This window comes from Phyllostomus discolor, chromosome 9 (genome assembly GCF_004126475.2).
Source record: "Phyllostomus discolor isolate MPI-MPIP mPhyDis1 chromosome 9, mPhyDis1.pri.v3, whole genome shotgun sequence".
NCBI classification, from domain to species: Eukaryota; Metazoa; Chordata; class Mammalia; order Chiroptera; family Phyllostomidae; genus Phyllostomus; species Phyllostomus discolor.
The window spans coordinates 82,886,618-82,909,849 of NC_040911.2; the positions used below are offsets into that span (position 1 = coordinate 82,886,618).

The 23,232-nt window shown below is 47.2% G+C and overlaps 1 protein-coding gene across 4 annotated transcripts in view; it reads left to right on the forward strand.

Annotated features, from left to right (window-relative positions):
- The window catches only part of LOC114506266 (signal-regulatory protein beta-1-like), an 85,927-nt gene that overhangs the window by 27,648 nt on the left and 35,047 nt on the right, over positions 1-23,232 (forward strand). The window contains exons 1-6 of one of the 4 annotated variants that reach the window (XM_036009648.1): positions 1,978-2,099; positions 5,892-6,242; positions 12,118-12,438; positions 12,966-13,280; positions 17,435-17,543; positions 18,086-18,186. In XM_036009648.1, the coding sequence (XP_035865541.1) occupies positions 2,030-2,099; positions 5,892-6,242; positions 12,118-12,438; positions 12,966-13,280; positions 17,435-17,541 (1,164 nt within the window). In that variant the 5' untranslated portion in view covers positions 1,978-2,029 and the 3' untranslated portion in view covers positions 17,542-17,543; positions 18,086-18,186. Of the gene's footprint in view, positions 1-1,977; positions 2,100-5,891; positions 6,243-12,117; positions 12,439-12,965; positions 13,281-17,434; positions 17,544-18,085; positions 18,187-23,232 lie in introns of those variants that run through there. The other 3 variants (XM_036009649.1, XM_036009650.1, XM_036009651.1) reach the window with 3 other exon arrangements.

Sequence of the window (23,232 nt, forward strand, 5' to 3'; positions counted from 1 at the left end):
TATATGTGTAAATATCGAAGCAATATATATTACTTTGCATGTTATAAATTTTATTTAAATGCCATTCTACTGTATACAACATTCTGAAACTTTATTTTTGTGTTTAACACAGTATTGTGAGTTTTCATAATGTTGACATATTTAGCTGCACTTTATTAATTTTCCATGCTCTATAGTTTTCTGTTGTAAGATGGACATCTTCACAGACTTACATTTATGACTTTCAATTCACAATTTTACATGGTTTTTCCCATTAATGGTCTTATGCATCTCTAACTTAGAGCTACATTTAACACTTTCTATTTCATGAGATCTTTAAAAGTAATAATTACTATTTTCAGTGTTTTTTGACTACTCTTTAGGATGGCAATTGATTTCAATCATCATTCTATATTCAGTAAGCTTACGAACCCTTACTAGTGCTAACAGTATGTACACTTTTTATTTGCAACACTTTAGACAGTAATAATCTATCATTAGTTTCAACCTTTATCAAAGTTACATGTGCATGTGTTTAAAGAATCAAAGAGTTCTACAAGTTCTACATGTGAAAACTGGAGTCTCCCCACCCACCCACTGTTTCCTACTTCCAAGAAGCAACCATTCTCCACTCTGTGAACTGATCATTTTAGAGTTTACTGTTGCACCTCATACAACGCACGTCTATTGCACTTATTGATCTCTAACCCTCAGGATTTATGTGTGGACCTCCTGCTAAGGAAGATGGGACATAAGTCTTGCTCCTGACCTCATGCCACACACCCACATTTCTAGTCCCATCAGCCCGAAATCATTGCAGTATAACTTTGGATAACTGAGTAGTCCATGTCTTTATTACAATGACTATGAGGTTGATACTTACAAGTAAATCTTGTAACATTTTCAGTTGTGCTATGTTGGTCCCTCGGGTGTATGTTTGTGTCACCACCACCATGACCAGGAGGCAGAGCAATTCCATGACCACAGAAGTCCCTGTGCTCACCTTTACAGTGACCACATCTCCACCTCACCAAATCCCTCAAATGCCCACCTTGTCTCCATTCCATAGTTTTGAGAATGCACTATAGGTGGAATCATACAGGATATGAGATTTTGAGATTTACTTTATTTACCCAAAATAATGCCTTTGAGAAACTTACAAGTTGTTGCATGTTCTTGTATGGAGGCACCACAAGGTATTATAGTTTGATTAACTGTTCACTTATTATTGGACCTATTTGATTTTTTGCTGCTATTATAGAGAACACTGCTATAAACACTAGCACACAGGTTTTGGTTGTAACATAAATTTCATCACTGATAAATGCCTGGGAATCAACACTGGGTCTCATAATCCTCCCCCCTCTTTTGAAAGAAGTCAGGATATTATTTCTTTTGTTGGATGGAAGCACATACAAGTTCTGAGGTCCAGAACACACTGTGCATTGGGCTACGTTTTACCAGTCCCATCAATAAAGGTTAGGTACAGGGAGTCATTCAGGACCAGACCTGCTTCCTTCCCAATGTTGGCCAGAACCCTGGTGAACTCTGGTGAACTCTAGTGAACCCTCTTCCTACCTCCATCAGTGTAGCTCCTGGTGAGACTGGTGCGGACGTGGCCAAGAGCCATACATCTTAAGGTTCATGGCTTGGGAGTTTGGGACACAGTCCACAACCACAGACACTTCCTGTCCTGGGCCCGAAGTGGGGCATCACCATGAAGATCCCAGATGGGGCGAGGGGCCCAATGGGGAGCAGAGGTCCCAGGAAGGAGGGAACATTATTTCCTGTAGGCCTATCCAAGTCTCTTTGACAACTAAGATGAGTAACTCCTCACCCTGTATTTGCCTTCTCTTCCTCATTCTATTTCACAATCTGGAAATAGAAACTGTCTTGGATCTAGAAGCAGGCTACTGTCTCACAGCCATTACACCCCATCCTGGGCACTTCCTCTTATATCCTGCAATGTCGGGCCACTCCCCTCCCACAGAGCACAGTCCCGTCTCTCCCAGCACACAGCAGGACAGAGCAGACTCCTCAGGCCTCCAGGATGCTGGTCCCTGCCTCCTGGCCCCTCCCTCCTCCCTGCCTGCTGCTGACTCTGCTGCTGGGCCTCACAGGTGAGCATGTCTTGGGGTAGAATCTCCTCTCTCTACCCCTGGACCTCTTCCTGACCTTCAGAAATTTTAGGGCCACCAGGAAAGCAGGGTGAATCACCCAGTGCTTTCACAGAAGGCCAAGGGCAGGGCATTATCTGAGAGCATGAAATCTGGGATCTGGGAGTCTCCTCTGTGGATCCATTGTCTGTGCCTGTTTACTAGAGGCATCAAAACAGATGATGCTTCAAACCATAACTGTGACAGTATTAACCCCTCTAATCCTCATAATATGACTGTGTGAGAACTATGACTTTTATCCCTGATTTGCAGATGAGGGAACTGAGGCAGAAAGAGTAAATTGGCAACGAGACCTATGTGAGGCAGTGGTTCAGACAGGTTCAAGTCCAGGCCCAGCAGCTGCAGGGGTCATCTTTTAATCATGTGATGCTGTTCAGCTTCTCAGTGGAGGCTGATTTTGGAGAAATCAGAAATCACAGAGAGCAAAGAGGAAGAACAGGCATCTCCCATTGGGCCACTCAGAGACCCACAGTTCAGGTTCTGCTGTTTACTCAGGAACTTCTGTTAGTGGTGTGTGGCATGGAGCTTGTGTGCCAAGCGTGTTCTCAGCATTTAATATGTATAATCGTTTAATTTAATCTTCAAAACAACCTGTGACTGGAATGCAAGGCCACACTTGTATACATATTCGTGACATATATACCCATGCATGTTTGTGTGTACAGTTGGTGTAAGTGCATGCACACAGACCCATGAGATTTTTGAAAAGTCTTTTCTTGCTGTTTAATTCAAGCCCTTGTCAGTCTACAGGAAATGCACATGAACAGATGTTTGGTTCTCCCTGTTGCCTCCTTTCTTTCTACTTCTGTAAACTTACCCTTCACTTTCCCTGAATTCTTAAGACAAGCAAGCTTCTCTCTTGGTAAAATGAGTACAAGTGTGCATTATTATATTGGATTCCTTCTTTTATAAGGGATGGGAGTGACTGGAAAGAAGTGGATAACAGATACAGAGATGCCTCCCTGTATCTGCAACTATAATTATATCAATATCAATATCAATATCAATATCAATATATCTACCTATATCGATATCCATATCTACATCTACATCCTCTAATGTCAGATGAAGCATCAGAGCTCTAGGAAGTATGATGAGTAATGCCTTTTCAATCACCTGAACACTCACCACGTGCAGATATGTTGGAAATTCCCACGTGTGCTCTCTGTCGTGGTCATTATATCCAAGGCAGGTCCTCTTGTCACCTGTACCTATAGAAGAGAACAGAGAAGCACAGAGGGGTTTAAGGTCACTCAACAGTAGGTGATTTATCTTTTATTTGAACCCAAACAGTCTCATCCTAGAGCTCACAGGTGTCCCTGCTATGCCACATCCATCCCATGAGATGTGTTCCATTGGACCAGTGGGTGTGGGGAGGATGGGTGCTGGGGGAGAGGTTTGTGGTTCTCTGCTCCTGGGTTACTCCTCTTCCTGCACATGCACCAGATGCTTTTGTTTTTTACCACATCACCTAGTTGGGAAACCCAGTTTCTGACATAAATTCTATAGATTTGCTGACTTAAAATAGGCTTCAAGATTTCCAGGAGGAGTCTGACTGGGCAATTCCCACACATAATTCTAATATTTATTGGATTTGTACAATGTACCAGGTACATTATGGGAACTCGGGATGTGCTGGCGAATAAAAGAGACAAGGTAGCTGCCTTCATGGAGCTTGTATCCCTTGTATCCCAGTGGGGAAATGACAGTAAACAATAGACAGAATAAAAATAGATGATATAGAATATTAGAAAATAATATTTAGGGGGAAATTAAAGTATTGTTAAATAGGAGAATTGGGGGAATCTCTAAGGTGCTATGAACTTTAAACCATGTAGTCTGGGTGAGCATCCTTGAAAAAATGAGGTTTGAGCCAGATTAACCACAGGTCGGGAGTGAGCCACAGTGTCATCTCAGAAAAGAGTCTTCCTGTCAGGGAACAGCACGTGCAAAGTCCATGAGAGTAGAATCTTCCTGCTTTGTGCAAGGTTTTGAAGAAAGAAGTGATCTAATCTGACATAAGTTTTGAATTATCATAGCACTTGGCTGAGAATAGACTCCAAGAGGAGACAGAGAGAAGTAACAGAGCAGTTATGCAAATAAATGACTGGTACAGGACAGTAGCCGGTAGAGTCAGCGGGAAGTTGGAGACTTGGGTGCATGCGGAAATGGAGCCACAGCATTTCTGATGCACAGGATTCGGGGTGGGAGAGCAAGACTCCACGTGTTGGTGACCTGAGCATCTGGAAGAATGAAGATGGCTCAGGTGAGATGGAGAGAGCTGTGGAGGAAACTCAGGAGTTCACTTTGGACATGTTAACTGTGAGGTGTTTGTTTCCATAGAAGAAACACATAGTGTGGGCAGTTGGACATACAGCCCAGAGTTCAGGGAAAGGCCTGGGTCACGGATGTAGATGTGAGATTTACAGAAGCACAGACGCAGAGTTTGCCATTCCCAGCTCCTCTCCACCCTCTGATGTCTCTTCTCTCTTCCTCCTCCTTTCCCTCCACTTCTCCTGTCACTCCTGCATTCCTGTCATTTCTGTCACTCCCGTTTTTGTCTCAGCTGTTCAGCTTCCCTGTCCCCATCCTTCTTCTCCTGACCTCAAATTTAGTCAGTCTCCTGTTCTTGACAAGAAAGAACCTGCCCTGTCACAGCACATGGCCTCCTTGGGGGTGTATGGTCACAAACGTGCTAAGTGGGAGGGTTTCACCAGCTCACACTCTGCAAAGGTGACCCACAGATTTTCTCCCTGAGCAGAAGCTGAGAAACAGAGAAGAACACAGGGTTTATTGGTGGTGCCATAGCTGCCTCCTCTGAGGGACTTTGCTTTTTCTTTGTCGCCTGTGATTTTAGTGTCACACCCATGACATTATTGCTAAATCTGAAGAAAAGAAAACAACAGCAAAATGAAAGGGAACCAACCGTATGGGAAAACATATTTGCCAATGATACCTCGGACAAGGGTTTGATCTCCAAAATACATGAAGAACTCACACAGCTGCATTTCAGGAAGACAAACAACCCCATTATGAGGTTTTCTTTCAGGGCCAAATTCCTTTAAAACATGTCCAGCCAACTGCATTCATCCTTAAAACTTCTCAGTGTTTCTTTGTTAATGTTCTTTTTATAATCTGAAAGAATTTTGAAATTGAACCATTACCTAGAAAACTTCTCCTCATTACATCAGTTCCTACCTGAGGCTCACGTTCAGCAGCACAGTCCCTTTCACGGGAGATGTTGAAGTTGAGGTAAAGTTGGGGTAAAAATTCACTGAGTCTTTAGCAACTAGTTTCGTCATCATTACAAGATCAGCCATGGCTGCCTTAGTGTCTCAGGCACAGATGGACGGACAGACACGCTCCTTCTCCTCAGGCTGGATGAGTCACTCTGCCAGGAGCCACTAGGCTCAGCTGGGCAGCCCAGTGTCACAGGAAAAGTTCCAGCACACACCCTCCAATGCAGGCACCAAGCAGAACCGCTTGGCGGGAAAGATTTAAACCCACTCTTTGTCCCATCACTTTACCTCTCGGTGCCTCAGGTTCCTCATACCTGATAGGGTCTCACATTACAGGCGTATTGTGAGGGTCACATGTATGACACATGCTGTGTGCTCAACTCCAGGCCCATTCAGAGTGTGCACTCCATCAATGAAAGCTGTTGCTGATAAACACTTGACAAAACCCACAGGATCACACATGGAGGATAAATAACTGCTCTGTGTTTCCCTCCAGGAGGGGCAGGTGAGGAGCTGCAGGTGATTCAGCCTGAGAAGTCAGTAGCAGTGGCAGCAGGAGAAACGGCCACTCTGAGCTGCACCATGACCTCCATTTCCCCTGTGGGGCCTGTCATGTGGTTCAGGGGGACAGGGCCAGGCCGGGAGTTCATCTACAGTCAGAAAGGAGGCCACTCCCCCCGAGTAACAAGTGCTGCAGATGTAACAAGGAAAAACAACACGGACTTTTCCATCCACATCAGCAACATCACCCCAGCAGACACCGGCACCTACTACTGTGTGAAGTTCCGCAAAGGAAGCCCTGACACAGAGCTCAAGTCTGGAGCAGGCACTCGGCTCACCGTGAGTGGTGAGTACAGTGCAATCCTCTGTCTCTGGTGTGTGACAAAAAGTCCATAAGAATAAACTTTGTTTTTAGAGCAGAAACTAGTAATCAGGTGTCATTGTGGGCAATTATACTCAAGATCTGATTGCTGGTCTGTTGTCACCCCTCCTGCAGGTCAGGGAAGTTGAGGCCTGGAGACGTCCTACTATCTTCTCAGGCCCCATGGCTGGTAAATGGTGGGAAAAGACTGGAGCCCTCATTTGCTTGACCCCCCTCTCTGTCCTTGCCTTTTCCAATCTCATCCAGCCCCTTGCCCAGGAATGAGGGAACTGAAGGTCTGAGTGACTTGCGCATCACGAGGTCAGGCCTCACCAGTTCCTCCAGAGAGTGCTCCCCTCAGTGTGGCCGAGCCCCTCTCACTGACACTCACTGACACCCACTGGGAGCCGGGCTCTACCCTGGGTGCTGAGGGAGCTGCAGGGCACTGAGCAGGCAGAGCTCTTCTCCCGAGAAGCTTCCTTCTCCTCCCTGCAGCTGGGAGAGATCCATGCAGGGCAGGGATGGGGACATGTTTCTTTATTTCCTCCTCAGAAGCATCACATGAGAAGACATTCCTAAGGGTCACAGCCTCCCTGTTTACTCTGCCAGCCCTGCTGGGAGGAGGTGCCAGAGGTTGGGTGCTCACTGTGGGTCTGTCTGATAAACCCCCTTTATTTCAGGGACCCGGTCACACTGTCACTCGGGCTCTCATCAGAGTTTTCTCAGATGTCCTGTATTCTGGAAGAGGGTTACTACAAGTGTGGGTGCCTTCAGGGTCACCCCATTAGGACAGCAAAAATGTTCACTTAGAGTTTTCTGCCAGAGACCCAGGATCCTGAATCCTAGGATGTCTGAACACAAAGCACTGTTAGACCACCTTGCCTGACCCCCATGCAAACAAGGGAGCTTGTGGCCAAAATGTGACAGTAGTTTTGCCTTTGGTCACATGGCCAGTGCATGAAGTCATCATCCCAGAGTCCAGTCTGAGTCCAAGGAACATTCCTTCCTGTCCTGTCGTAAGAGCCTCTTTCCATGGAAGACCTCACACATAGTAGGTTCAAATTAAAAGGTTATTACACCAAACCACTGAACAAAAAGCCAGAATATTTCTTTCATTGTTTTCTCAAAGGTTCAGGTGCCCTCATTTTCAGACCCTGAAGCCCAAGGTCATTGAAATTCACTTGATCCTTCAGCCCCATCCCCCCAAAACAAGCATCCACATCAGCACCTAAAGCTGCCCCTTCTTCAACAGCTGCCTCACCCTCCAGTGTAGGGAGACAGCATCGTTCACTGACAGTCTGTTGATGGATATAAGTTGTTCCCAACCTGTGGCTATTAGAACAGTGATCAGGGGAGAACCTTGCCCTTGTGTCACTGGATCAAGAGGGAGATGCCCACTGGGAGTGGCATTGCTGGGTCAGAGGGTATCTGATTTTAATTTGTGTGGATATTGCCAATTTTCCTCCTTGATGTGGTAGCAATGGAGTCTCCCACAACCCCTGAACATTGGCAGGGAAGGTGGTTTTATCCCAAATTTTCTGATATTACAGTAGTTCCTAATAATGTGTCCCTTGCCTAGGCAATCACAGGCAGTGTGTGCCTCCATCTCAGATCTGCTGCTCCTGGTAAAGTCCTGGTTCCTTCTCCCCAAGAAGATGCCCTGGATGAGAAGGCAGGGAGGTGGGAGTGGGCAGGATCAGCAGTGTTCTAGGTACCGTACCTTCCCCATGACGTTTACTCTTATGACCAGTGCTGTGACAGAGGTTGTTGTTAACTGATGAAGACACTAAGGCTCAGAGCGGGGAACTGACTGGTTAGCAGGTAGGGAAGCTAAGATTGACCCCAAACAGCCTTACTGACAGCCCCTGGTTGTTGCCACACCTCACTGTGCTTGTCAAAGAGTGCAGAAAGCTCCAAACTTGTCTTTTAAAACTTCAATTGTTTTGTCTTCAGCTATAAGCACTTTTTAACAGGTTCTCTTGGATGGGCAGGATAGATAACCTTACAACCCAGATCAGACATGTATGCAAAAGTCTCACCATGTGCTGACCCTGCTCCTAGTGACAGGACTCAGCATACAGAAGAATTTGGGAGGCTTTCCCCCTCTGTTGTGCTGTTTGTCCCTCTCTGAGCACCTGCAGGAGCAGCCTGGGGACAGTGGCCTTGACAGAGCAGCAAACAGGGATCACAGCACCCCAGAAACACCTTGAATAACAATCCTGGACATGCAGACTCAGGAAAAGGAGGGGAAGCCATTTCCTAGAAGCTGGTTGGGGCCCTGCATGAGCCGAGTTCCTATTCTAGACTCATTTTCCAGGAGGCCATGTCTTTTGTTTATTGCGAGAGGGTCTCAAGTCCTGGTCACTTGGAGTTGACTCCTCCCTATTATTCCTTAAAGTCAAAATTCTCACAGAGCAAAGAGGAGTATGCAGCCAGTGTTGGGCTCTGTGTGGATGGACATGAATTGGGGGCCACAGCAAATACCCCAGAACCTAGTACTGAGTGAGGGACAGCCCCTCCATTTCTCTCAGCCTCCCTTTGCTCCCATGTAAGATGGTGATAATCATGGGCTCCTTTGGGAGAGTGGAAGGATTTGAGGTGCTCTGTCTGAATCTTCCAGCACAGAGCTGCTCCCAAATTGGGTGTTATTTCATGTCATGGCCCACTCTCTCTTGCTGGCCGCATTTCCTCACCTGCAGACAGTGGCTGCTCTCCCTACCCTCTACAGGAAGGACTGAGGCTACAGTGAGCCTGGTGAGAGGGCAGAGCCTCAGTGAGTGAAGGTGTCCTCCCCCACCTGGCCACTCTTGGGCAAGTCTCAGTGTCCCTGGGGCCTCAGTGTCCCCATCTGTGCAGGGGTGATAGTCCCAGCTCCCACTCAGGGGTCTGTGAGGACAGGAGGGGATGTCTAGAAAGCCCCCGGTGGGCAGGTCAGGGTGTCACTGAGCATCAGTGCCCAGCTGGTGAGTGCATTGGCTGAGCTCCCTGCCTGGTCCCAGATCCCAGCTCTGCCACTTCCTGGCCTGTGACCTCTGACACATCGCTGCCCACACTGTGCCTGGTGTCCTCATCTGTCAGGGACAGCACCAACCTCACAGAGCAGCTCTGAGGACTGAGTGAGTGAATGCATGCGCAGTGGTCAGAGCAGTACCTGGCACGTAGTAGATGTGTGATGAGTGTGGGCTATGCTACGACAAAGACATAGGGCCTTCGATGGGACACTTTCCTTCCCAAGCCTCAATATGATGTGGTTGTAGGTGGAGTTCTGTGCTGTTCACCCTTCCCTGCTCATTGGAATCACCTCAGAAACTTTGAAAAGGTCCCCAGACCCTGGCTCCACCCTAGGAATTCTGATGTACCCTATTTTTTGGACCATAAGATGCACGTAGGTTTTAGAAGGGGGAAATTTTTGAAGCAAAAAATGTGGTAAATATTTAATAACATAAATAGCATAATATTTCACCAGTATAAATGTAAGCAGAACTCAACAACAGTATTAACAACCATTATTCCTCCCAAATTTGGGGGCGTGGGCAGGGAGTGAGTCTTATAGTCTGAAAAATATGATAAGTTTCAGACGTGGGTCTGGCAGCTGAAGTTCTTCACTATCCAGAGGTTGAAGACCCTAAGCTGGATGTTCTCTGGGGTCACAGAGGAAACCTCGTATTCTTTCCCCTGACAGAAGTGGCTCCCCCTGCTGCTGGGATGTGAGAACAACACATTTGGGTAGTGCTGGTGCTTCAGAATCTCCTGTGCCAGACAGCTCATCAGATGACCTAGAAAATGAGCCTGAGTGGAGGGGCAGGGACACCCTCCCTCGGAGCAGAGGGGGCTGAGAGTGGCACCCTGCTGTCTCTAGGCCTGAGGACGTGCACCTAGACACCCTGTGAGATCCAAGCTCCATGGCTGGGGACACCTTCCTATGTTCAAACACATGTATGTGTGAACAGTCTCTGAAACCCCACAAATACTAACTGCTCAGTCCCAGAGCCCTTCCTGCCCAACACACCAGCTTGTCAGTCCTGGAATCTGCTCTCCTTTTTCAAAATGCTCCCAGTTTCTGTAAATAGCTGATGTGCAGGGAAATGCCTGTGACCTATTGTGTGTTTTGAAAACTAATTCACCAAACTTGTTTCCTGAGGGGAGGGAGCATTAAAATGAATAGTGAGAGAACCCTAATTAGGTGGTTTCTTTGCTTTTATTTTCATCTGGGTGTTTGCACAGCAGCTATGGAAAGCAGGGTTTGAGACTTTCCTGGGTGTTCCTATTATGGGTTTGTTTTTTCTTCCCACAGAACAAATCAGCCATGTCAGAAAGAGAAATACCAGATGTCATGCTACAGTCATAGGTGTTATTTATTAAGTGCCTTCTATACACCAGTCTCTGTGTTTCACAAACCTCCTCACTCCTCCTACCAGGTGGTGTTTTGATCCACTTCATGCAGAAACAGACACTGAGGCTCAATGACAAAGAACAGAGATGCTAAAATTAACCCAAGGGCAGAGAGGCGAGCCCTGCCCTTTGCTCCCTGTGTGCCCTTGGCCAGCCAGGTTCCTCTCTCAGCCTCCTCCCATGAGTGAGTTCACCAGGGCCAGCCTGCAGGGCAGCAGGAAGGTGAGCAGCTGAGGGGGCAGAGGCATCAGAGCATTGGCAGGAGCCCAAGAGGCTCTTGATCCATAGTAACTGATCCCAGCATCTATCCCCCCAGTGACATCCAGGCTGCTAGGATTTGCATGACTTCTTCAAGTGACACCCCTTTAACTATGTCCTCAAAATGTTTGATGAGTTTTAGGAAGCAAGGTGGATGTTTACAAACACTAATGCTTTTTCATATTTGATGTCTGTCCACCGTTAGAGAAGGTGTTGGGTGATAATTAACAATTTCAAGACACCCTGCAGAATCTTTCCACAGGGAGAAACAGCACTTGCTTTGATTCAATGATCCTTACAATCAGTGCGGATCCTTTCAGGACACGGGGGTGGGGGTGGGGGGTGCTGCCTGCTTCAGGGGCCTGTGTCTGCATCTCTTCTCATTTCATGACGATTGGGAAACTAACCACATTTGACTCTCTTGGCACTCTTCTTTTTGAAGCCAAAACATACCCCAGAGAATAACTCAAAATCAGAAAATCATCCCAAACCCATCCCTTGAAATTGAGCAATTGACACGTGTTCGACCCTACTGGAATATTTGTTCAAATAATGAAAATTATGGAGTAAACTTATTAGTGCTTGAAGGGAGAGTTCCAGATATAATTTAAGTCCAAGTTCAAGATGGACCTGTGTTTATTCACCTTTGCGAAGCATCTTCTGTTTCACTCAAAGCAAAACAACTTCCGTTGCTGGATTTCACCCTCCCTGCAGCCCAGGAAGGAGAAGTGCCTGCTGTCCCCTCTCACAGACAGGACTGGGATGTGCCCAGGCTGCCCCTCTCCTTGGCTGCCAGCCTGTTCCACTCCATGGGGTCCCACCCTCATGGCTTCCCCCACATTCACTCTGTGAACACTGTCTGTGAGGTTGAGGAGGTGTCAGGTGAGGCCAGACAGGGGAGTTAATACCAAGAGGGAGAGCGCTCAGTGCCGTTGTTCCCAAGCCCAGACTGGAGGGAGGTCACCTGAGGGGGAAGGAAGGTGCACTTTGACCTCAGGCCTGGAGCTCCCTCTGGGCCCTGCCCCTCACTCAGAGTTCACCTCTGGGGACCCGAGTGTCCTGTTCTGATGGATGAGGATGATGACGCACCCTCCCAGCATTGTTAGAGGACAGAAAACAATATATGAGAAGGATCCTTACAGAGTCACATGCTTGTCACTGGTGGTGATGGTCACAATCATGTTCATTGTTCATTGTGCTCCTTTTACAGCTCAACCCTCTCCCCCTGTGGTGTCAGCCCCCACAGGCAGGGCCACACCTGGGCAGACAGTGAGCTTCACCTGTGAGTCCCACAGCTTCTCCCCCAGAAACATCGTCCTGAGATGGTTCAAAGATGGGAATGAGCTCCCAGCCTCCCAGCCCACCGTGGACCCAGAGGGAGACAGCCCTTCCTACAGCATCTCCAGCACAGCCACGGTGCGGCTGGCCCAGGGGGATGTCCACTCCCAGGTCATCTGCCAGGTGGAACATGCCACCCTGAAGGGGGGCCCTCCTCTTCGTGGGACTGCCAACCTGTCTGAGACCATCCGAGGTAGATGTCCCTCATACCTGGTTCCTACCCACTAAGTGTGTGCCTCCTCCTGCTCTTTGTTCCAACTTAATTTCCCAGGAATGTAATTCCTGACAATCCTTCCCATCACCACTCACCTGTCACTCACCACTGTTTAATGGCAGTGACCAGGTGATCACTTACCAGTGTACTTGGTAGTTTCATCTACTTTACCAATAGCAACTCCAATAACTGGGTATCTACTATAAACCTGGCCACTATGTGCTTGGTGACTTCACTTATTTTGTACAGTGATTATGTTCCAACTGCATTCCAGGGCTGTGCTTGGTGATTTCACTCCTATTACCCTAATAGCAGGTCCCAGTTTATGAGCACCTACTATGTGCAGGGCACTGTGCTTAGTGATTTCATTCACATGGAGATCCCCCATGTCTGAGTGCCTGTCCCCTGTGATACCCTTGCTGAGGTTGGGAGGCTATGTTATGGGGCCCACACCTGTGATCTGTCTTTTCCACGAGGTCAGACCTTCCTGTCCTGTGCTCTTTCAGTTCCGCCCACGTTGGAGGTTTCCCAACATGCCATGTCAGAGAACCAGGTGCATGTGGTCACCTGCCAGGTAAAGAACTTTTACCCCCAGCACTTACAGCTGAGCTGGTTGGAGAATGGAAAAATGTCCCGAACAGAAGTGCCTTCAACCCACACAGAGAACAAAGATGGGACCTTCAACTTGAGGAGCTGGATCCTGGTGAATTCATCTGCCTGTGGGGAGGCCATGGTGCTCACCTGTCTGGTGCAGCACGATGGACAGCCGGCCGTTAACAGGAACCTCACCCTGGAGGCCTCCGCTCAGAAGAAGGACAAAGGTAAAGTCCAGGGAGAGACCTCTATTGCAACTCACTCAGCTCTTTTTAAATTTTGCTGTTACAAATAGCAATTAGTGCTTACTATAGAAAAAAACTTAAAGTTTATTGATAGAAAGTAGAATCTGAGAGGGAGATCCCCTTCCACAAACCCGCCACTAAAAGAGTCATCACTGGTAAGAGTTTGGTACATGTCTTTATAGATGTTTTTGATATCAATACACATTAAAGAAAGAGGGAGGGATGGACGCACAGTGCCTGCCTCTCCCTTCCTTCTCCTAACTGTCCCTGCATCCACTGTCCACGTCAGCCCCTCCCTCCTCCTTGCTCTTTCCAACCTCCTCCTGGTCTCTGTTCCATCCTAGACTTTCCCATCTGCATCAGTAAGGTCACTCACAAATGCCAGAATCTGCTTCTCTGTGAAATTCCACAAGAGGAGCTCTGAGGACGTGGGGTTTGAGTCAGGACCGTCATCCAAGTGACCGTGGGTGGTCCCAGCACAGGCCTCCTTTTCCCCAGATTGAGACAGTGGACCAGCAGTCATCACACCCGTCTGCCTGCAGAGTTGCTCAGAGATTCCCTCATACACGGCTGATGTCTGCGGGGTCGGTGGTGCTATCCCATTTCATTCCTGATATGAAAATGTGTCATTCCTTTTTTCCTCCATCAGTAGTGGCAGAAATTTTTCAATTTTATAGATCTTTCCAAAGAACCCCCTTTTTGTTTCAGTGAGTTTCTATGTTTTCAATTTCATTGATATTTGTCTTCTTTATAATTTCCTTCCTGCTGCTTGTTTTGCTTTGATTTTGTTCCCCCTTTTCTTGTTTCCTGAGGTGGGAACATAGACGACTGATTTTGGACTTTTTAAATGCCACACCTGGGTTGCATTCTGTGCCTGGTGTGATAGGATGGTGCCACCTCCGATGCCTGAATGCCAAGTTCCTTCTCCCATCCTCAGGTCCCGAGCTAGTGTGCCTTTTCTCCCATGTCTCCAGTCCTCCTGTGCTGGAACCTGGTGTTATCTCCAGGGGTTGGAGCAGTGCTGAACAAGGAGAGCAGGAGAGATCAGTCTCTGCCATCTTCCCCGCACCACCTTGGGTTTGCTTTTGAGTCTCCACCTCCCTCGTGTCTCAGAGCAGGCAGTTACTTCCAGGTGCCCTCAGTGGGCCTGGCCCTGCACACTGCTGAGCACTAACCTGGAAACGGTTTTTGGGCTATCTGGGTTGACTGGCTGAAGCAAAGTGCAAGATACAAACATGACCCTCTGCACTGGGATGTCACAGTCTGTACCAGCATCTGAGAGTTCAGGCCACTGCAGTCCTGGGCCAATGTGGGTCGCGTAACAATGCATGTCTTTTCGGTCATGTTTATGGCATTGATGTGTTTTACACTGTTTCTAGATGAATGAACATCTCTTCTGTCAATATAGCAAAATCTACATATATTGATGCAGATACATGGTGGATGGTTGGTTTCAATAAAGAAGACATGGTTTTGAGTCCTGATAGTTTTTTTTCTTTGTTGTCTTTAGAATTCTAAATTTCCCACCTCTGCTATTTCCTTTTCCAGTTAACATGCAGTTGCCAAACAACCTTTTTTTTTCTGTTATGTTTTTGCCTTTTCTCAGCGGAAGTTTTGCCTGTCTCTTCCATCTCCTCTGTCCTTTTATAACATTCCTGCTTCTTTGCATTAGCTTCCTATGGCTGCTATAACAAATCACCACACATTCAGTGCCTTAAACAACACAGGTTTATTATCTCCAGCTCTAGAGGTCAGAGGTCTGCAGTGGGTGGGCAGGACTGGGCTCCCCCTGGAGGCCCTAGGGGAGAATCCAGGACCTTGCCTTTTGTAGCCCTACAGGCTGCCTGCACCCTCTGCTGAGGCCCCACAGCACTCTGAGCTCTGGCCCTGTCATCACATCTCCTTCTCTGGCTCATCTGCCTCCCCTTTCACTTACTTAGCAGGATCTGTTATGTTGCTGGCTCCACTTGGGAAACCCTGAATTATGTCCCCATTTCACTTCTTAATTACTATGACCAGATCCTGTTGCCAGAAAAGGTAACATAGTCAGAGATTATGTGGATTCTGTGCCAACCCTTTTGTGCAGATTTACTTTGAAATCTTCTCCTTTGGTCTGTGCTCTGTACTCCAGGACACTGTGCAGTATTTCAGAGTTAGGGTGGATTCAGTATTGGTGGTTGTGTATCCTCAGTAGCTCTCAGGCCTTCTGCCAGCTGCCCTGTGCCTTGTGCCTGAGTGAGGGTGGGAAGGTGCCACCTGGAAGACTTTGCACTACAATTTGGTCACTCTTCTGTTTCACTTACAGTTATTTTGACACTTTTACATTTTCTTTTCAAGTAATCCTGAGGCGAGTTGTGTGTAAGATTTACTTTCCCTTTTGTGATTTTTCTTGGTTTGGAGAGGCCATAGTTGCATTTAAGTAGCTGTGCTGCTGCCAGTGTTCTCAGCAGCCCAAAATGGGACTGAAGATTGTTGAGTGCTTTGACCCATGGGCCTCTATCTCAGAGCCCCCTGTCTCCCAGTCAGGGCCCTGCTCTGGCAGAGAGGGCCTATTGAAGTGGAGAGTTCAATCTCCTCTGTGTCCTGCTACTCCTACAATTACATCCTTGACTCAAATCTCAATTTTGTCTGCTCTATGGTTCTAGAAGTAAAACAATCTGCACTACTATGAAAAAACTTTTCTGGCTCACACTTAACCTTTACCTTACAATTAATCCCTCTTAAATCTTCTTTGTCTTTCTCCAAAGGACTGATGTCCCAAGAGCAGCCATCCAAGCACATACTACTTTTACTTACCATTTCCCAACTAATTTCCTAATGACTGATGCCCTGTTATTCCTTTGTCCTTGTTAGAGATTCCTGTTCACCACCAGTGAAAATTTTAACCATTACATCCACAGGGCCAGAGGGGCTGACCCCTGGTCTTCCTCCAGTCAGAGCTGGGTCTTCTTGACCAGTCAGCTGATGAGTGATCCAGTTTCTAAATTGCATTTTCATGTTTGTTCTCCAGAGGGCTCCCAGACATGCTCCTATAGGTCAGTTTTCCTGGGAAGCAGACTCTAAATGGACATAAGAGTGTGGGAAGCTCACTGTGGGGAGCTGTCAGGGTCCACATGCCTGAGGGAGTGAAGGAGTGGGAGAGGGAGCAGGAGAGGGAGCTGTTGAACTGCAATGCAGGCTCCAGACTTGGCCTCTCTATGGAGACCTGGACAGAGAACAGTCTCTGAGAGTTGTTTACTTGGAGGGGAGGGCCTGAGCCTTTGTACTTACTCCCAGTCCAGCTGGTCCTCTGACCCGGGCTGCCCTCTAGGAGGGGTGCAAACTTACAACAAAGCTCCCTTCCCCTGAAAGTCCCAGACAGCCTCTCAGCTGGGAATTGCCATTCTCCACCATCCCACAGGAAATAGGTGAATTCTTCAATCCTACATTAAGGATTATTTCAATTATAATGAATTATTTAATGTCTTTGTTTCTTTATTTAAGCAAAAATGGGTCATTATAAGAGTCTAAAAATGTGCTTTCCCAGATCTGACATTCTGTGTGCAGTAGAAAGGTTTCAGGTGACATGGACCCAGGGGTGACAGCTTACTGAATGATGTCTCAGCTCCTCCCAATCTTTGACGTCATTTCTTTGAATCCTGGGATGTTTTCCAGCTGCAGCTCTCATGAGAAGTACATTGTTCCTACCACTCTAAGAGGATGGTCTTGTTTTGCTCAAAAGACAAGGGCTTAGGATCATCGAATAGACAAGAGTGATGTATTTTCTAGGTTTGAATCTCACTAATCTGTGACCTCCATAAACTCTCAGAGCTTCAGTTTCCTGCTTAGACTGAGGATAATACTACCTGCCTCATACGGGAGTGAGGTCCAAGTTAGTAAATCAGGGGCCGCACTCATGGGTCACTGAGCACAAGTTTTCTTCACCCTGTTCCTCGAGGAAGACAGCCATGGCAAAAGAGGAAGGAGGTGACTGAGGATGAAGTATCTCTTTACCCTGATTTCTGCCTTGAGCCTGAGAGCAGAGCAGGATTGAAGAGATTCAGAGCATTGGTGTGTGCAGGCAGCCTGAGACAGAGCCAGTAGTGGCCCCTGGGAATGGGCTCCTCTAATGGCCCCCTCTGTTTCTCTGTTCTTAGGCCCAGGAGTATCTACTGACGTCCTTGTAGGGATCCTCCTGGGTTTCAAGGTGCTGCTGGTGGTTGGTGTCCCTGCCCTCTATGTCCACAGGAAGTGGAGAGCCTGACTGTAAGTTGTGTGATGGGGAGAGCAGGCCAAGGTCTGTCCCAGAAAGGGGAATGTCAGCAGGAGGGTCCAGTCCACAGTCCTCACAGGGTGAGAGGTAACATGGTGTAAAGAGAAGGTGACATACCTCCATACATACTCTCGGGGGTCTCTAAGATCCCTCTAAGAGATTCTCACTTCCTATGAAGTAGGTGGGGTTCTGCAGGAGGTGGCCTGCATCAAAGGTGTTAAAGGGTTTCCACAACATCTTAGGATTTCTTTGAAGGAAATGGACAGAGGGAGTTGAAGCAGGGGCAGCTGAGAGGGTGGTTCCCTTGAAGACCATCTCAAGATTATTTGATCCCTGGGTATTTCGTAAGTTAAAGGAATTCCCACTGTAGAGTATTATTGAGAATTCCTGAACCTGCTGCTCTTAGGGCTGTTCTGGCTCTGATCTTCCTTGTGACAGAGGGGAAGGGATGGGAAGGGGCATCAGTACTTGGGGAGAAAAGAAAGGCTGAGGTGGCAGAGTCTTATGCCAGGTGCTGTATGTTGTCTCATGACAGGCGTGTCAGGAGGAAGACAGCCTGGAACACAGGAGACATGCAGGGAACGCTTCTTGAATGATGAACAGATAATTACATAAGAACATGTTTCTGCAGCCCCATCCTTCCTCCCCTGCTGCATGCCACCCTCCATCCCTGCAGTCTCCCTCCTTCTAGGAAATACTCAGCCTAAGGAAAAAAAGATTGACTGAAAGTGTCACTGACTCTTCTTCAAATGCCTCTTCCTAGAGCAGACTTGCTGCCCACAGGCCCCTAGTGCCACTTCTCACAGTTTGTGATGCCCCCAGACCTGGGTCTTCATTCATGGTCCTCTCAGAATCTCACACAGAACCCCGCATGGTCACCTGCGCCATTCTCTCTCACTCATGACTTAAATGTGGTTGGAGGAAAAATGGGCTGCTGAGAATTGAGAACATGGAAGGGACGGTGACATAAATGGTATCAGACCTTAACCCATCACCATCGACCAGGAGCCTCAAGAAGAGAAAGCAATGCTGTGACCAAGTTGTACAGTTGGATGATCGAGGTAGCTGTCTTCATATTGGCAGTGGTTCAATAATGGATATGCCTTTTAAATAATGTTTTTCATTGCTGTTAAAGTGCAGTGTGAAACTGAGGTACAGTAATTTCATGTGAGCTGAGAATCCTCAACTGTTTCAACTGGGAGCTGAGCCACAAGGCAGCCTGTGTTCGGGCTGTTGGAGTCTGGAGTGATTTTCATCTTGTTGAGTGGAAGGCAGGTGAGGGACAGGATCTTCATTCAAACACCACAGAATTTCACATTTCTTGCCTAGTTTTAGTATATTTTCTTGAATACATGCTATCCCCTTAATGTATACCTTTAGAATTATCTCTACATATTATAAGTAATTTTTCAACATAGACAATCAATTAATATGCCTTAATGAAAGAAAAAATGAATTATATTCTTTGTATTTTCCAGGCATTAGCTTTCTACTGTAAGATGACATTTATAGTAACTGGATGGGCATTTGAAATTAATTTTCTTTGAAAATTGATATACACAATTATTTTTCAAAAATGTGTTGGCCTGCAATATCTAAGTGTAGGAATCTCTGGACCTGATGAGCCTTCAAGGACCACACCATCCTGTGATCCCTCAGACACTGAGTAAGGGTGTGTTCAAAGTCTTGAGAGAAATCAGGCAGAGATATTCCCCTCTGAGGTCTGGTAGACACCTGGGTCCAGATACCTGGTTTCAGTTATGCGACCTTGAACCTGGACAACTCACTGACCCTCTCTGAGCCAATTCCCCCCTCTGAAAAATGGGAATCATGCTGCCTCAAAGAACTGTGGGGCTTTAAAGGGGAGAGCCATGTGTGAGGCACACAGGGCCTGGAACAAGGTTGTGTGTGATAAGAGCCTTCTCTTCCTTTACTCAGTGAGCAACACATACCATCTGCGGGGTTCTAGCCCTGTGAAGAGATGACATGGAAAGTCTTTTTTTTAAACAATTATTTTTTTAAAGATTTTATTGATTTATTTTTAGAGAGGGAAGGGAGGGAGAAAGAGAGAGAGAAACATCAATGTGCGGTTGCTGGGGGCCTTGGCCTCCAACCCAGGCATGTGCCCTGACTGGGAATTGAACCTGTGATGCTTTGGTTCACAGCCCATGCTCAATCCACTGAGCTACACCAGCCAGGGACATTGCAAGTCTTAAAGTGGCCTGGCTACCTGAAGGTGTTCTCAGAGTTTTCTGGAAAAAATTTCCCTACCTGTAGCCTGGCATCTGGATCCAAGAATCTCTTTAAAGAGAGCAAGAGTGACATTTGCTTCAAAGTTGGGGAAATGCTTGCCAGGATGAGGGGAAACTGGAGCAAATCACAATATAATTGAAACTAGGCTCTAACACTGAAACCAGACCCTACTAGTTTGGGGTTTTCCCCCCCTTTTAAAACAGCAGGCCTCCTCACAGAGCAGAGTCTCAGGGACACAAGACCAAAACGTATCAGACTGGTCCCAGAGGCAAAGGGCATGTTCCGAAACCTGACAAAAGAGCTCCAACTAACCCTGAAGGGTGGCCTGAAGCTATACTCACTCCAAGCCAGAAACTCTGAGCACAGAGGTGGTCCTCAGAGACAGTAATCAGACCTGATGGAGGCCCAGGAATCCACACTTGGCGGGACACCTAAATCTCACCCAATGAGACCCTGCCCACGAAGAATTCCTTTATACCTTCTCTCACCTTTCCCATTCCTTCCCTTTGATGACTTAGTTCCAAAATTGTCCAATCAAGACTCATGAATTAGATTTAATAAATATGTATAATGTCCTCCTTAACATTATTTTTAAAACTTGTTTTAAGTCTGTATTCTGTGGTGCAGGAGGGACTGATCTGAGCCATCTCTGTCTCCTGGTTTGGCAGCTGGACGAATAAATCTTGTCTCTCCAAAACCCTGTTGCCTTGGGTTTTGGCTTCCCTGTGAACATTGAACATCGAACTGGCTGCCTTTGTTGGCTTAAATGAGAAAAATAAGATTTTGTTCTTTTAAGCAAAACCTAATGGTTCAAGAATTTGGAGGCACCTGAACTCACCTTTCCCCAGAGACTCACTGCATCTACAGCTATTAGGGGAACAATTCCCTGAGAAAGAAATCCAGAGACTATTTGGGAAATTCCCTCGCATTGGACACCCAAGGAAAAAACTCACATCTAAACCAAAAGGAGAGAATGGGACACAATCTCATCCTAGACCCCACCCTCAGCACAGAGACCTACACTCGGGAGAGACTCACGACTCCCAGCATCTCCTAGACAAGTAGAATCTAAACCTAACATCTACCACCTTAATTGTTGAAGTTCCTCTGAGTGATGAGCTCCCAAAACAAGTAGATCTGAAAGCCACTGGGACTTGGATCCACAATGCCCACAGCACTGCAGTGAACAAGGATGCAGTTCTCAGTGGGCTGTGAAGACTAACTTGCTTGTCTATCCCAATACCCTGGGCTCAGCACAGAGGCAGCCAGAGAGAAATGCCCATTTCCCAGTCTTTCATAGAAAGAGGCCTACAGAGGGGGATCTAAGATGGCGTCGGAGTAGGAAGGAGCAGATTTGGCTTTCCTCTGCTCAGGGGAGAGAGTCCTGACCGATCTTTGGAGTGGAAAAGCAAGCAACCAACATATTTCAGCATTTTTGAGAACGGAGGACCAAGGATTGTGGCAGAACCGAAAGAACAAAGAACAGATCGCTGCATCAAGGTAGGCTCCCGGGACAGGCGTGTGGTACTGGGGCTGCAGCCCCAGGCCCGGGGGCCGCGGCTGGGTTTGCCGTAGGGTTAGTGGGAGAGAGCCAGGTCGGCTGCTCCCTCCCCAGCCGAGCAAGGTCTGGGCAGCTCTGGGAGGAGTCCAGGTGCTGGCGGGCACACCGGGTGGCGAGCAGCTTTGGAGGCAGTGAACGCCAGAGCCGAGTCGCGCTGCGGACCCGGACTCCCAGGGTCACCGTTCTGGCTGGAGCTTTGGTGGTGAGAGAAACCGGGCCATTGGAGAGCGGCGGGCTCGATCGGGAGGAATTTCCCAAGAGGAAGGAGTGAATGGACACAGACACTGTTTGGGGAATTCTCCTGAAGTGATCAGTGGCTCTGGCCTGTTTGCTCCCCAGCTGTGAGTGCGCAGGCTGCGGACAGGCCGCGCCCGCCCGCCCGCGGGGGCACCGGCGTGCGGCAGATGGCCGTGCAGGCAGCAGACGGGCCGCGCCCGCTCACCGGAGCGCGGGGAGCGAGGGTCGCGCCGGTCGCGCCGGGCGGCGGACGGGCCATGGAGCCAGTGCGAACCCCACGGGCCTAGGAAGAAAAGCCAAACAAGTCATCCTTCAGACTGCCTCAGCCAGCAAGAGCAGAAAAACCGGTTTGGCCACTTTGAAATCAAGAGACTTTTTAATTTGATTCTATTTTTTTAACAATTTTTAATTTTTTAAGTTTTATTGTTTTTATTCTCTTTTGATTTCTTTTTCCTCTCTTACCTGATTTCTTGTTTTATTCCTTCCTCCTTCCTGTCCTCCAATTTTATCTCTTCTTCCTGCCTTCGTCTGCCTTTTCTATTTTTTTTCTTTTTTAAATTTTTTCCTAAATACCTACAAGTGAGACAAAATCCTGGAACGGTGAAAAGACCAAAGTTGAACCCAAAGAAGGGGCATCACAACAGCTGGGACAGTGAGATAAATGTCACTCTGCTATTACAGAGAACCTGCAAGTTATTGCAAATTTGTATTATTATTATTTTTCCAGTGTTCCTACATCTTTTTTTTTTAACAATATTTTTATATCCCTCTTATTTTTATATAGCCTGCTTTGCTAGGCTGGTTTTATTGTATGACCTGACAGCTTTCCCCTGATATCTCTTTCTATACCGTATTACTAATCTACTGTCCATTAACTCACCTGTGTCCTATAAGCATACTACTCAATGCTCGGTACTCCATATCCTTATTACCTAGATTTCATAGACTCTGCCATATGAATGTTGCCATAATATTATTGTAAATAACTGCTGTTCCATGCAAGTGTAATTACTTCACAACACCCCCCCCCCCCCAGATCGTAGCCCATTTCAAAGTCTCCTGAACTCTATTACTGTAGTGGTTAACTCTATTCTCTCACACACTACACCTATTTACTACCCTTTACTCTCACCTTACCCCAGAATCTGACCGCCCACAACCTCTCTGCTTTATAGATCCAACTCACAATCCTTCCTCCCCCAACAAGAGTCTTATCTTCTTCCCATCCTCTCTAAAAATCAGCTAGCTGGGTGGAAGACCACGGTTAACACTATACATAGTGAAAGGATCTCCTATATCTTCCCTACTTGCTACTACTGTAAATAGCATAGAATTCTCAGTTGCTGTCTTAAACCATTTTGCCCTCCCCTCCATCTGATGACAAAAAAGAATAGGTGGAGGAGGTGAACACCAGGATACCCACTGGAAGAGGAAACCCAACAACTAAGGAACCACTAACAGATAACAGCAGAAGAAGGTGAAGGAGGGAGTAGTAACCACACAAACCTCAATCCAGGGCTTATCTGGAAATACAACTAAACAGTAGAGACAGTACCCAATACAAACAACTGAACAAGATTTCTTTAAACCTTGTACACACAGAAGAATGAGCCTCAACACAACCTGCCCTC